The sequence below is a fragment of the Carlito syrichta genome, unplaced genomic scaffold (assembly GCF_000164805.1).
Source record: "Carlito syrichta isolate Samal-C Ts95f unplaced genomic scaffold, Tarsius_syrichta-2.0.1 Scaffold303038, whole genome shotgun sequence".
NCBI lineage: Eukaryota > Metazoa > Chordata > Mammalia > Primates > Tarsiidae > Carlito > Carlito syrichta.
In genome coordinates, this window is record NW_007247134.1 from 100,465 (window position 1) to 113,802 (window position 13,338).

General features: G+C 48.2%; 1 protein-coding gene across 1 annotated transcript in view; it reads left to right on the forward strand.

Annotated features, from left to right (window-relative positions):
* ZNF532 (zinc finger protein 532) overlaps positions 1-12,221 on the forward strand; it is a 79,724-nt gene extending 67,503 nt beyond the window's left edge. Inside the window, exons 6-8 of the mRNA XM_021712072.1 lie at positions 2,930-3,042; positions 6,307-6,454; positions 9,679-12,221. Coding sequence (XP_021567747.1) covers positions 2,930-3,042; positions 6,307-6,454; positions 9,679-10,173 — 756 coding nt within the window. The 3' untranslated portion in view covers positions 10,174-12,221. The remainder of the gene's footprint in view (positions 1-2,929; positions 3,043-6,306; positions 6,455-9,678) is intronic.
* Positions 12,222-13,338: the final 1,117 nt, after the last annotated feature.

Consider the following 13,338-nt stretch of genomic DNA (forward strand, 5'->3'; position numbering starts at 1 on the left):
CCTTATTAACACTGTTTTTCCAATTTTTTTTTTACTTATAAGGATTGTTTTCTGTGTCATAAAGTGACTGTATGAACTCATAATATTGAAGGGTAAAAGTGATGAAAATAAGTTAGGGAAAGCACCTTTGAGTGTGATAGTATTTAACAGAGGAAGAAAGTCATTTGTTTCCCTAGGTAATACAAGCACGGCAGGTTGGTCTGGAAACCGGTGTTTAAACCTCTCATTTTCTTGTCACCGTTGAATCGGAAACTCTGATGTATTGTTTTGGGATTGCAGAGTTTGTTTCGGCTTTTTCCCCCCCATAAAGATGATGAAAAAGGGATTTCTCACACATTTTCACCTCTTTTGAAAACAGTTATTGATTTGCTAAGCTGCTCTTTGTTTATTACCTGCTGAGGATTTTCTTATTGGCATTTCTCTATTAAAATTCTCTTTTGATGTTAATGTAATTATATACTAACAAGAAATAGGATATAAAACCCTACACCTTAGTAGAAAATCTATTTTCCCTTTCTCTGGGGCCTTTTGCCCTGTTGATTTGTTAGAAAGATGTATTTCCATTCTCTGTACCTGTTACAATTATTTGCTAAAACTATCTTGCTTTTAGAAAGGTGTCTTGGCTGGGCGCAGTGACTCAAGCCTGTAATCCCAGTACTTTGGGAGGCCAGGGTGAGTGGATTGCCTGAACCCATGGGCTAGAGACCAGCCCCGGCAACTTGGCGAGACCTTGTCTCTACAATAAATGAATGAATGAATGAATGACCGACCAACTGACCGACTGGCTACTTGGAAGGCTGAAGTGGACCCCAGCAGGTCGATGCTGGGGTGGCCGTGAGCTTGTGTGCTATGGCACTCCATCCTGGGCGACAGAGTGAGACTCCAAATTAAAAAAAAAAATTAACCTCCTTGTGATATGATATCGTTTAGTTCCAGACTGCTGTGCTTGTCATAACCCAAGGAATGTGTTTTAAAGTTAGGCCATGAATTTACTTCAAAGGCTTTGCATGGAAATACACTGAATTAACATAGTGTGCCTTAGCCAGAATGGGAAACTTTGAAATACAAGAAAAACGTGAGGTTCACCCACCTAATACCTTGCCTGTCTGTGCTCACCCTGCAGATACCAGCAGGCAGCCACTTTAAAGTGGTTTCAACATTCTGTGTTCTTGAGAAGGTTGAATGGTATTTTTTATTTTTTTGAGTCGGAGTCTCACTCTGTCGCCCAGACTGGAGTGCAGTGGCCGCTCCCAGCCACCGCAGCCTCAACCTGCTGGACTCCGGCACTCCTTCCGCCTCAGCCTTCCGAGTAGCTGGAATTACAGGCACGCGCTACCACGCCCGGCTGATTTTTTGATTTCTTGTAGAGATGAGGTCTCACTGTTCAGGCGAATCTCGAACCCGTGGGCTCAGGCAATCCACTCACCTCAGCCTCCCAAAGGTGAATGGTATTATTTAAAACAAAAGCCCTTCTAGAAAACTTTTAATATAATGAATAGTTACTTAATCATCAAAGGGTAAAGTTTTTAAATGTTCAAAATCAGCCATGGATTTATGTAACAATGTAATAAAATGCCATATTCTTTTTATAGACAACAAATTAAGTAATGGCTTTACTTAGCATTTATTGAAATGGTAGTTTTTGTATATTGTCTGCTTCTAAAAAAAAAGAAAAAAAAATATATACTTGAGTCAGAATCTCACTCTGTTGCCCAAGCTGGAGTGCAGTGGCACGCTCACGGCCATCCCAGCATCGACCTGCTGGGCTCAGGTGATCCTTCCACTTCAGCCTTCCAAGCTGGAACTACAGGTGTGTGCTACCACGCCTGGCTAATTTTTTGGATCTGTTGTAGAGACAAGGTCTCATCAAGTTGCCCAGGTTGATCTCGAACCTGTGGGCTCAGGCAGTTCTTTCACCTTGGTCTCCTAATGTGCTGGGATTACAGACTTGAGCCATCATGCCTGGCCAAAAATATATATCTTTGGCAATAAAATACTATGTAATGTTTACACTTTTCAAATAACTGGGTGTTTTTGTGTTGAATCAAAACCAAATTTTTTTTTATTTTTTTATTTTTGAGTTGGAGTCTCACTCTGTCACCTAGACTGGAGTGCAGTGGCCGCTCCCAGCCACCGTAGCCTCACTCTGCTGGGGTCCGGCAATCCTTCCACCTCAGCCTTCCGAGTAACTGGAACTACAGGCACGCACTACCATGCCTGGCTCATTTTTTGACTTATTGTAGAGATGAGGTCTCACCAAGTTGCCCAGGCGGGTCTCGAACCCGCAGGCTCAGGCAATCCACTCACTTCAGCCTTCCAAAGGCCCGGGATTACAGGCTGAGCCACCGAGCCCGGCTCAAAAACAAATATTTTTGAGAGAAGATATTTTTACTGTTACAATAGTTCATCTTGTCCTTCTGAAATAAGCCCCTTCATGGTTACCCCAGGCTTGCCCTCCATTTTTATTACATTTAAAAAAATAATCTAGTTTTGTTGTTGTACTCCTCTTCCTAGTTACAGGTTTGAGTGTCCCTGACCTGAAATGCTTGGGACCAGAAATAATTCGAATTTTGGGTTTTGGAATCTTTGCATATAGTATATAATGACATATCTTAGGGATGGGGCCCAAGTCTTATTATGAAATTTGTTTCATGTACACATTATCCTCATATCCTGAAGGTAATTTCATACAACATTTTAAATAATTTTGTGCATGAGACAGAATTTTGACTTTGGCCTGTCATATGCGATCAGGTGTCATGTTGGCACCCAAAAAGCTCCCGATCTTGGAGAATGTTGGATTTCTGGATCCGGGATGTGCAGCCTGCATTAATGTCTAGCTGCCTTAAACGTTCCAAGAGAGTGCTTAATTTTCCAGGTGCTTGTTCTCCTTCCCCGAGTGACTCTCTCTGTCTCTTCCCCCATGAAGCAAATGAAGAAGCACCCCTGCCGCCAGTGTGACAAGTCTTTCAGCTCGTCCCACAGCCTGTGCCGGCACAACCGGATCAAGCACAAAGGCATCAGGAAAGTGTACGCCTGCTCGTAAGTCCTGATCTCTAACGTGAGCGCAGTGAGAGCGGATTCCTGGGAACCTCCTGGAAGGTTCCCGTACTTTCCCATGAACTTGGGCTCCATAGCTCCTGGATCGCATGTCTTCATTCTGTCGTGTTGTTTTGGAGCAAAGCTTTGGGATTGGGTTGCCGCTCTTAAAAATTATCAAAAGGCGGTCGAGCTCGGTGGCTCAGCCTGTCATCCCAGCACTCTGGGAGGCCGAGGCGAGAGGACTGCCCGAACCCGCAGGTTCGAGACCCACGCGGGCAGCTTGGCGAGACCTCGTCTCTACCTTAAATCAAAAAAAATTAGCCGGGTGGGGTCACACGCCTGTAGTTATGGCTACTTGGAAGGCTGAGGCGGAAGGATCACTGGAGTCCAGCAGGATGGTGTTGGAGTGACTGTGAGCGAGCAACTGCACTTCAGCCTGAGGGACGGAGTAAGACTCCGACTCAAAAAACCAAAAGAAAATTTAAAAGGAGCATTTTCTTTCCTCTCCTGTGTACATTCTCTCATTCTTATCTGTGATGTAGAGGCATATGTTTGATTATCCAGAGCTGTGGGGAAGTGATTGTTTTGCGATGGCAGCCTTGGCGAGGTGACTCAGCTAGCTGCTGCACTCCGGGCTGGCCTAGTCACAGTTTCAGTCCAAGGCTGCGCCCTTTGCCTGTGGCTGCAATTCGCCCCCCGCCCTCCAGGATAGGCAGCCTTTTGTCAGTACATGCATGCGAGGCATTGAGTGGCCCAGTTTAAACCCAGACCCCAGCGAATGGTCATGAGCTACTACTTTTGTATGAAGATCAGAGCATGTTCTCTTTGCAGTGAGTTGTCACTCACTCAGCTGCAATGTGTCTAAAGTGGGCTGATACAACAAGACGCTTCTCATAGAGAGAGAACAGGACCCCAAGGCTAGGGAGCCAGTAAGTCACATGGATGTGACTAGAGCAGGGCCAGGTGGGCCCTGTGGATTCGGAGAGTCACAGAGATGGCAGTCAGATTCACGGGGTTACGGTGGGTGACTTGCTAATTAGGAAAGTTTCCTGGGTAGGAAGAACTCGAGAGAGGTAGACTCTTCTTCAATGGAAATGAAGCTGGCAGTGATTTTGGCAAGATGAGAACGTTCCATAACTAAATTCTATGTATTGAGACTGAATCAGAGGAATCGGAGCGTTTGGAAGGATGCCTTGGGCTGAGATGACAGAAAGGACATCTGGCCTGGCATGGTCCTTCACTGATAGGCTTTGTTTATTTCCACGGGAAGTTACTATGAGGCGGTAAAATAAAAAGATTGCTCAGCTCATTTGCCGCCAGCGAAAATCTCATCCTCATTGAAAGCATTTGTCCTTTGGTGATGGTGCTGGCTCCTGCCATTGCCCCTGTGGAAGGTCTGTCACGCGAAATCAGTAGGGTTTGGGGCCCACCATGATAAAATTCTCAGAAATCTTTTTGAGGGCAACAACTTTGTTTCTGCATGAGAGACTTTATCCTTCTTCACTGCTGTGGTGTTCTTGATATCTAGCTTACAGCATCTGTAATCAGCATGGTCATTCGCTTTTTTTTTTTTTTGAGTTAGAATCTCACTCTGTCGCCCAGACTGGAGGACAGTGGCATACTCCCAACCACCGCAGCCTCAACCTGCTGGGCTCCGGTGATTCTTCCACCTCAGCCTTCCAAGTTGCACACAGGTGCACACTATCATACCCCGCTAATTTTTTATGTATTGTAGAGACGAGGTCTCGCCAAGTTGCCCATGTGGGTCTTGAACCCGTGGGCTCAGGCAGTCCACTCGCCTCAGCCTCCCAAAGTGCTGGGATGACAGGTTGAGGCACTGAGCCCAGCCTCATTAGCTTTTTCAAAAGCCTGTTTTATTAAGAGAATGTAAAGCTTTCAGGGGCAACTCCTTTGGGTTTCCTCCCACTGTGAGAGTTTTTCTCTCTTCTCAATAAATCCTGCTTCCCAAAAAAAAAAAGAAAGAAAGAAAACATAGTTTTCAAAGAATAACTGTCTTCATAATCGAACCTGGTTTTGTACAAGATGAAGTGAAAACTACTGGGAACAGTGGCTCACGCCTGTAATCCATTAATGGGAGGCTGTGATGGGAGGATCGCTCGAGGCCAGGAGTTTGAGACCAGTGTAGGTAACATAGCGAGACCACCCTGTCTCTTAAAAAAGCCAGGCGTGGCGGTGCACACTTGCAGTCCCAGCTACTCAGGAGGCTAGGGCAGGAAGATTCTTGAGTCCAGGAGGTGGAGGCTGCAGTGAGCCATGATCATGCCACTGCAGTTCGGCCTGGACAACAGAGCGGGATACAGTCTCTAGAAAAGAAAAAAAATTTTGAGATAAAGCCGGCTCGGTGGTTCAGCCTGTCATCTCGCGCCTTTGGGAGGCTGAGGTGAGTGGATTGCCTGAGCCCGCGGGTTCGAGACCCGCCTGGGCAGTGAGACCTCATCTCCACAATAAATCAAAAAATCAGCTGGGCATGGTAGCGCACACCTGTAGTTCCAGCTACTTGGAAGGCTGAGGCGGAAGGATCACCGGAGCCCAGCAGGTCGAGGCTGCGGTGGCCGGGAGCGGCCACTGCATTCTCCAGTCTGGGCGACAGAGTGAGACTCCGACTCAAAAAAAAAAAAAAAAAAATTTTTAAGATAAAAAGAAAACTTAAGTTGACTTGTTTAGATCTGTTTATCATTTTCTGCATTTTATTCCTCTGAGTGAACCAGACGTATTTGCTGTGATTATAAACATGCATAGGGGATTTGTGTTTTGGTGAGGAATTTGGGCTAGACACTGTCGTCTCTGTGTTACAGCAGTGACCAAGGATAATTAACATCAGCATGAAGAAGTCAGGGAAGGACTTTCTTCGTACTAAAGTAGCTATCATGCATACATTCTGAGGGAGCACTGAGTCATTGTAATGTCATGTTTTCCACTTGAAAATTAAAGCCGTCTAGAATGATAAATTAATACTCTAAACCTAGAAAATATTCTACCTGAACCAAATTAGTCTGGTCCTATAAGGACACTCAAAATCCAACAGAGAACTTTTTACGAAAGCCGTTTAAAAAAAGTTTTACAAATTGGCATTCGTGATGCCTAGCAAAATGGCTTACTCGCTTTGAACCGCGGGCGTGAGCGCCCTCACTGTGACCTGTCTGCCTGCACTGAGGCTGGGGGGCTCTTCCCACCACGGCTGGGGCTCCAGCGCCCGGCGGCCTCGTCGGCAGGGGCGTTACCGCCTCGCCTCTCACCCCACAGGCACTGCCCGGACTCCCGGCGGACCTTCACGAAGCGGCTGATGCTGGAGAAGCACATCCAGCTGATGCACGGCATCAAGGACCCCGACGTGAAGGAGCTGACGGACGCCCCCCACGCGGAGGAGGTGGAGGCCAAGGACGACGCCAAGGTCAGGCCCGGCGCGTGTCTGCTCTCCGGTGTCCTGTGCGGACGTGCTTTTCCGACCGTTCTCCTTCGGATTGTTGTCTGGCGGCCGGGCTCGGTGGCTCAGCCTGTGACCTCAGGACTGGGGAGGCCACGGCGAGTGGCTTGCCTGAGCCTGCCAGTTTGAGACCGGCCCGGGCCACTGGGCGAGGCCTCGTCTCTACAGTAAATCAAAAATGAGCCAGGCGTGATAGCGCGTGCCTGCAGCTCGGGCTACTTGCAAGACTGAGGCGGAAGGATCGCCGGAGCCCAGCAGGTCGACACTGGGGTGGCCATGAGTGTGCCACCGCAGTCCAACCTGGGAGATGGAGTGAGACTCCAAATTAAAAAAAAAAGAATTGTTGTATAGTTGAACAATTAAAAAAACTCACACTGTGCTTAAAGGTATAAAATAATGGAACTATTCCTCCACACCCATTCTGACCTCTCATCTTGTTCTGAAAGTTCACCTGTATTTATTTATATTTGTTTATTTATTTTTATTCTTATTCTTATCCTTTTTGTGAGTCAGAGTCTCACTCTGCCACCCAGGCTTATGTGCAGTGGCATGCTCATGGCCACCACAGCATCAACCTGCTGGGCTCCAGCGATCCTTCTGCTTCAGCCTTCCAAGTAGCTGGAACTACAGGCGTATGCCACCACGCCCAGCTAATTTTTTGATTTATTGTAGAGACTAGGTCTCACTAAGTTGCCCAAGCTGATCTCAAACCCCTGGACTCAGGCAGTCCTCTCGCCTCAGCCACCCAAAGTGCTGGGATTGCAGGCTTGAGCCACCACACCTGGCCTAAGGTCACCTTTATTGAATATCTTCTGACTCCTTCCAGAAACAGCTTCGGGGATCTTCTTGCGATTTAAATTTTAAATTTTATTTTTTTTTTTTTTTTTTTAAGTTGGAGTCTCACTCTGTCACCCATACTAGAGTGCAGTGGCTGCTCCCGGCCACCACAGCCTCGATCTGCTGGGCTCCGGCGATCCCTCCGCCTCAACCTTCCAAGTAGCTGGAGCTACAGGCGTGCACTACCACGCCTGGCAAATTTTGGGATTTATTGTAGAGATGAAGGCCAAGTTGCCCAGGTGGGTCTCGAACCCGCGGGCTCAGGCAATCCATTCACTTCAGCCTCCCAAAGCATGGGATTACAGGCTGAGCCACCAAGCCCGGCTTAAAATTTTATTTTTTGAGTTGAGGTCTCACTCCATCACCCAGGCTGGGGTGCCATGGCACACTCATGGCCATCCTGGCCTCGACCTGCTGGGCTCCGGCGATCCTTCTGCCTCAGCCTTCCAAGTAGCCAGAACTACAGGCGCGTGCTCTTACGCCTGGCTAATTTTTTGATTTATAGTAGAGATGAGGCCTCACCATGATTCCCAGGCTGGCCTTTAATCTACGGGCTCAGGCAATCCTCTCGCCTTGGTCTCCCAAAATGCTAGTATTATAGGCCCTGGCTAAATTTAAAATTTTTATGTTGACTTAGGGAAACGATCTTTTAGCCAGAAGGAATGGATTAAAGCTAGATTCTTTTTCATTGGCAATATATCGGTTGTGGTAGGTACCTGATACAAGATGAAGTCCTACATTTGTGCTTTAGTCTGCTATCAGCAGATGGTAAACTTCAGTCAGGCCACTGTGTGTCCATACATAGGATCCTGCGTACGAAATGTTATGTGTGCCAAGTGCTGTTTGAGTTGAAGCCATCATTCAGCAGACATTGACGGGCGCTAGCCGTCTGTAGTGCTGCGCTAGGTCTGGGATGTGTCCAGGTAAAGCGTGCGTGGGTGTCCTTTCAGAGAGTGAGCCCTTGGGTAAAACCTCATCCGAGCACAAGTGTCAGGCAGTGTCACGCTGAAGCGGTCCTTCCCCTCGCGTGCCCGTGGTGGGAGCTACAGAACGTGCACGCCGAGGGAGCTTCCGGCCAAGGCCAAGTGTGGAGGGCCTAGGAACAGAGCGCGGAGAGCAAGTGTCACTTTGACTTTGATCTTTGGAGAACTCGCGGTGAGGGGATTGGCTAGGGTGACGGACTTGAAAGCGGGAAAGGGGGAGGAAGCCGCGGGACCCCGCACAGGCAGGAAAGGCCATTTCCATCTGGGGAAGCCACCTGTGGTTCCCGCTTCAACCGCGGGAAAAACAGAGCCTGGGACACTCTGTGCCACAAGGTGCTTCACAGCCCACACCTGCCTCCCTGACCCCGTCCCGCTGTCGTCTCCCTGGGCTTTCCGCCTCAACCCCTCTGGCCACCCTCCTGTCCCCGCGCTCACAGGCCTGCTCCTGCCCGGACCTTGGCTCTCACAGCTTCCTCGGCCTCACTGCTCCCCCCGGGCCGCATCAGGCCTCTGTTCAGATGCCGCCGGTCACCAAGGCCGATCCGATCGTACTGTGTCACCTAACAGCCAGCCCCCACCCTCCCCAACCCTCCACCCCCGCACCGCTTGCACCATACCTCGGCCATCCTGGTCTGATGTGCTGTGGCCCTCCCGATTTCTTTCCGGTCACTGGGATGCAAAAAGCTAGATTCTTTTTTTTTCTTTCTTTTTTTTTTTTTGGGAGATGGAGTCTCACTCAGGCTGGAGTGCAGTGGCAGGGACTCTCACGGCCACCCCAGCATCGACCTGCTGGGCTCTGGCGATCCTTTCGCCTCAGCCTTCTGAGTAGCCGGAACTACAGACGCATGCTACCACGCCTGGCTACTTTATTTTATTTTATTTTATTTTATTGTAGAGACGAGGTCTCGCCAAGTTGTCCAGGCTGGTCTCGAACCCGCAGGCTCAGGCTGTCCACTCACCTCGGCCTCCCAAAGTGCTGGGATGACAGGAGCCACCGAGCCCGGCCTAGATGCTTTGTCATTGGCAGCCCTCCACCCCCGCACCACGTGCACCACACCTCGGCCATCCTGGGTCTGATGTGCTGTGGACTTGCCAGTTTCTGTCCGGTCACTGGAGTGTAACTTCCACAAAGGCAGGGGCTTGTCTGTCTGCCGCCGAGCCCTGCTGTCTAGAGCGACAGCTGGCGAGGGCCGCTCGGCCCGTCTGTGGCGTGAAGGAAAGGCATGGGCCCCCGCTGGGAGGTGACACGCAGCGTCCCTGGGGGCACGGCGCGTGTTTCCCTAGCGGTTCGCAGTCGGAGAACTGCCCACATCCCAGCCACAGCAGGACCGTTTCCGGGGGTGTCATTTGTTTTGTTTTCTCCCCTCGAAGGTTCCCAGCCCCAAGAGGAAGCTGGAAGAGCCCGTCCTGGAGTTCAGGCCCCCCCGAGGGGCGATCACGCAGCCGCTGAAGAAGCTGAAGATCAACGTTTTCAAGGTCCACAAGTGCGCCGTGTGTGGCTTCACCACCGAGAACCTGCTGCAGTTCCACGAACACATCCCTCAGCACAAGTCCGACGGCTCCTCCTACCAGTGCCGGGAGTGTGGGCTCTGCTACACGTCCCACGTCTCCCTGTCCAGGCACCTCTTCATCGTGCACAAGCTGAAGGAGCCGCAGCCCGTGTCCAAGCAGAACGGGGCCGGGGAAGATGGCCAGCAGGAGAACAAGCCCAGCCATGAGGACGAGCCCCCCGACGGCGCCGTGTCAGACCGGAAGTGCAAAGTGTGCGCCAAAACTTTTGAAACTGAAGCTGCCTTAAATACTCACATGCGGACACACGGCATGGCCTTCATTAAGTCCAAAAGAATGAGTTCAGCTGAGAAATAGCCACAGATACGCCATCAGGAAAATCTCTGTCCACATTGGAATAAAAGACACCTTTTTGTTACAGAGAGTTTGCAGTATAATAGAGTTACCAGGACTGTCTAGGCTGTTGCAATATATCCTCTCTCCACGTTCCTTCTTCACCTCGTCCTGTATATCCTCGATAAGTATGAAAACAGTATTGAGTTTAAAAGCGTTTGTATATATTTAAAGAATAACTTTTTATACTCTTTGTTACATGTTTGTATCAGTATTTAGTGGAAAACGTTTTGAGTTTTTTTGGGGTTCGAATTTTTCTTTTTGTACTGTTTCTTTAAAACCGAGTTCTTAGTAACAGGGGCAGTTCCTGAATTCAAATAAACCGTTTTGTATGTTACGAATTTGAATGGGTTAACGAATTACAGGCTAAAATAACGCCTTTTTTAGTGTTTTTAATTTTTAGAATTCACTCCATAAAGTGTAGGTGATCGTGGGTCTCACAAACACTAGGAACTTTAAGTGTCTTAGCGCCCTCCTCCCCGTGCCTGCCCCGCGGCGAGGGCTCACGTGCGACACCACCGCACACGTGCCCCTGCGGGCATGGCTCTGTGCCCAGGCTGGGCCGCAGGGCGGGGTTCCGGGCCGCCTTGCAGGTGGGCTTCTTTCCCAGCACTGTTGATAGAAGCTTGGGCCAGGAGTCAGTCGGGGACGTAGATTTCCTCAATTCCATCCCGAGGAATGGTGGGGAAGAAGAAGAGCCTTCTGCAGCGGGGGGGAAGACCAGGATGGGTTCTTTTCTGGGCAGATTTGCAAGGCTGGCTGGAAGAACACAAGGAGTTAACACGACGAGAGGGCTGGGCTACTATAAAAGTTCCAGATTCAGAGTAGACCCATAGATTTCTATAGTCAGGTTTTCGTCATGTAATTTATTAATTCTTACAGAAACACAACTAGGAATATCCAGTTATATTTCTCTGGCTCTTGACAGGAACAAAGAGAAAAAAATCACAGTTGACTCAACCCTGGCCGTCAAAAGAGTTGGTGTTTCCTGTTCTGGGTGCTACTGCCAAACGTTCTGGTACTTAGAGTTGAGATGCACAACTTCAGCCGCCGACTTCCAGCAATGCAGCTGCCTGGGCATTGCCGTCGGCCACAGATTCAGCACTGAGCCTCCTGGCTCGGTTCCGTCATTTCAATAAGCCTATTTAATGTCGGGAGCTCTGCTTCCATCAAAACGCAGCAGAGGTATACTCTGTCCCTTCCGTTGATCGTTCTCTGGGAGAGTTCTATTTTTTGGTTTGGTTTTGTGTTTTCCTTTGCATTTTATAACTTGTATTTATCGCTGAACATGTTTTTGTACTTTTTTTTTTAAGAAAAGGAATTCTTTCGTGTATATAGATACTTGCATGATGTGCTGTAGTCGACGTTCGGTTCCTCAAAAGGTCTTGCTGCTGTCAGGTGTTATGCACTACATCCATCATAACTGTATTAGACACATTTCATAATGTAAATAAACACGGGACGTTTGGCCCTTGTGCTTCTGTGAGAGCGTTCTTGATGGTGGGTCTCTGACATCTTTGTGATGTTTGGGAAGTGATCAATTACAGGGACAGGCTACAGAACACTGCGGGATTCTTCCCACGCGGAAGAGCGGCATATTTGTTCCCTTGAGTAACTGGCTGTATCTTGTCACTCTCTCGTTGACTCCATTGGGACATTGGTGCAGTCGGAGGGTGTGGTTATTCCTCAACTTGAAAAAGCCAGTTGCTGTTACCTGTTCTATTTGTGTCGCTCTAAGTTGTATTCATCGCACTTTCATATGTTTCTGCATTTGGACCTTGCAATAAACCCGTGTGCTCGGCCACACAGGTCTGAATAGCCTAGTTTTACAGTTGAGGAAACTGAGCTCAGATTATGCTCTTGGCCTAAGCCCTCATCGCTGGTTATGGCTTTGCGTCTTTAGAACCCAAATATTTTGCTCTAAATCTAGTGCTCGCTTTATGTGGTTATGTACATATCGACAAATATTCATTTATTCAAATAAAAAAGTATGTGCAAAACATGTTACAGAATTTGTCTGTGGCACTATGGCTTTTTGTAAGATAACTTGGAACTCTTTCTACTCTCAAGATACCCAGAAATGCTTGATAGTGTGAAATCAACATCTCGTAAATGCCTAGATGAGTGTACAAGAAAGTATTTAAATATCCCCAGAGATCCAAAGTGAAGAACCTGAAATCCAGAATAGAAAAACACTACACAATGCTGTAGGCTGGGGGGAAACATGGACAACTCCCTTGAAGAGGGAATTAGTGAACTGGAAGACAAATCCTGAGAAAATTAGCCTGGAATACAGCACAGGGATAATAAGGTGACAAAATACAAGGTGAGACTATTAACTTCACAAACTCATCCTAGAAAAAGTGCTACATACCCCTTTGCTGAATATTACTATGGTCACCCTCAAATACTCCCCTTGGGAAGCTATGCCTTGATGCCAGCACCTAGTCCACCCATCCAAGCAGTTTGGGAACTCTTTTTCTGAAATGGCCATCAGACCTGTCATCATATTACCCTTGATGTCCTGAATGTCATCCAGATGTCTTCCTTTCAGTACTTCCTTTATCTCCAGGTAAAGAAAAAAGTCATTGGGGGGCTGGATCAGGTGAGTAGGGAGGGTGTGCCAATACAGTTAATTGTTGACTGGCTAAAAACTCCCTCACAGATGGTGTTGGGTGAGCTGGTGCACTGTCGTGATGCAAGAGCTCCTCCGGGACCATGTTTGCACACACCTTTCTCATGCCAAGATTTTCAGTTAAGATTTTGCTATTTCGCTATTGATGTTGATTTGGTCTGCTATGCTTCTCTCAGTCAGCCAACATTTTTGACACATGATTCAACGAATTTTTGCAATTTACCGGCCACCCTGATCTCTCTTCATCAGTGACACTTTCTCTCCTCTCAGAAAAACGTTTAACCCATTTGTACACTGCCATTTTCTTCATGGAATTATCAACTTGGACTAAAATGTCCCTGATTTCACTTCTACAAGAAGTGAAATCAGGGACAAGAAATTTTTTATTTTTTATTTTTTGGAGTTGGAGTTGGAGTCTCACTCTGTCACCCAGACTGGAGTACAGTGGCCACTCCCGGCCACCGCAGCCTCCACCTGCTGGGCTCCGGCGATCC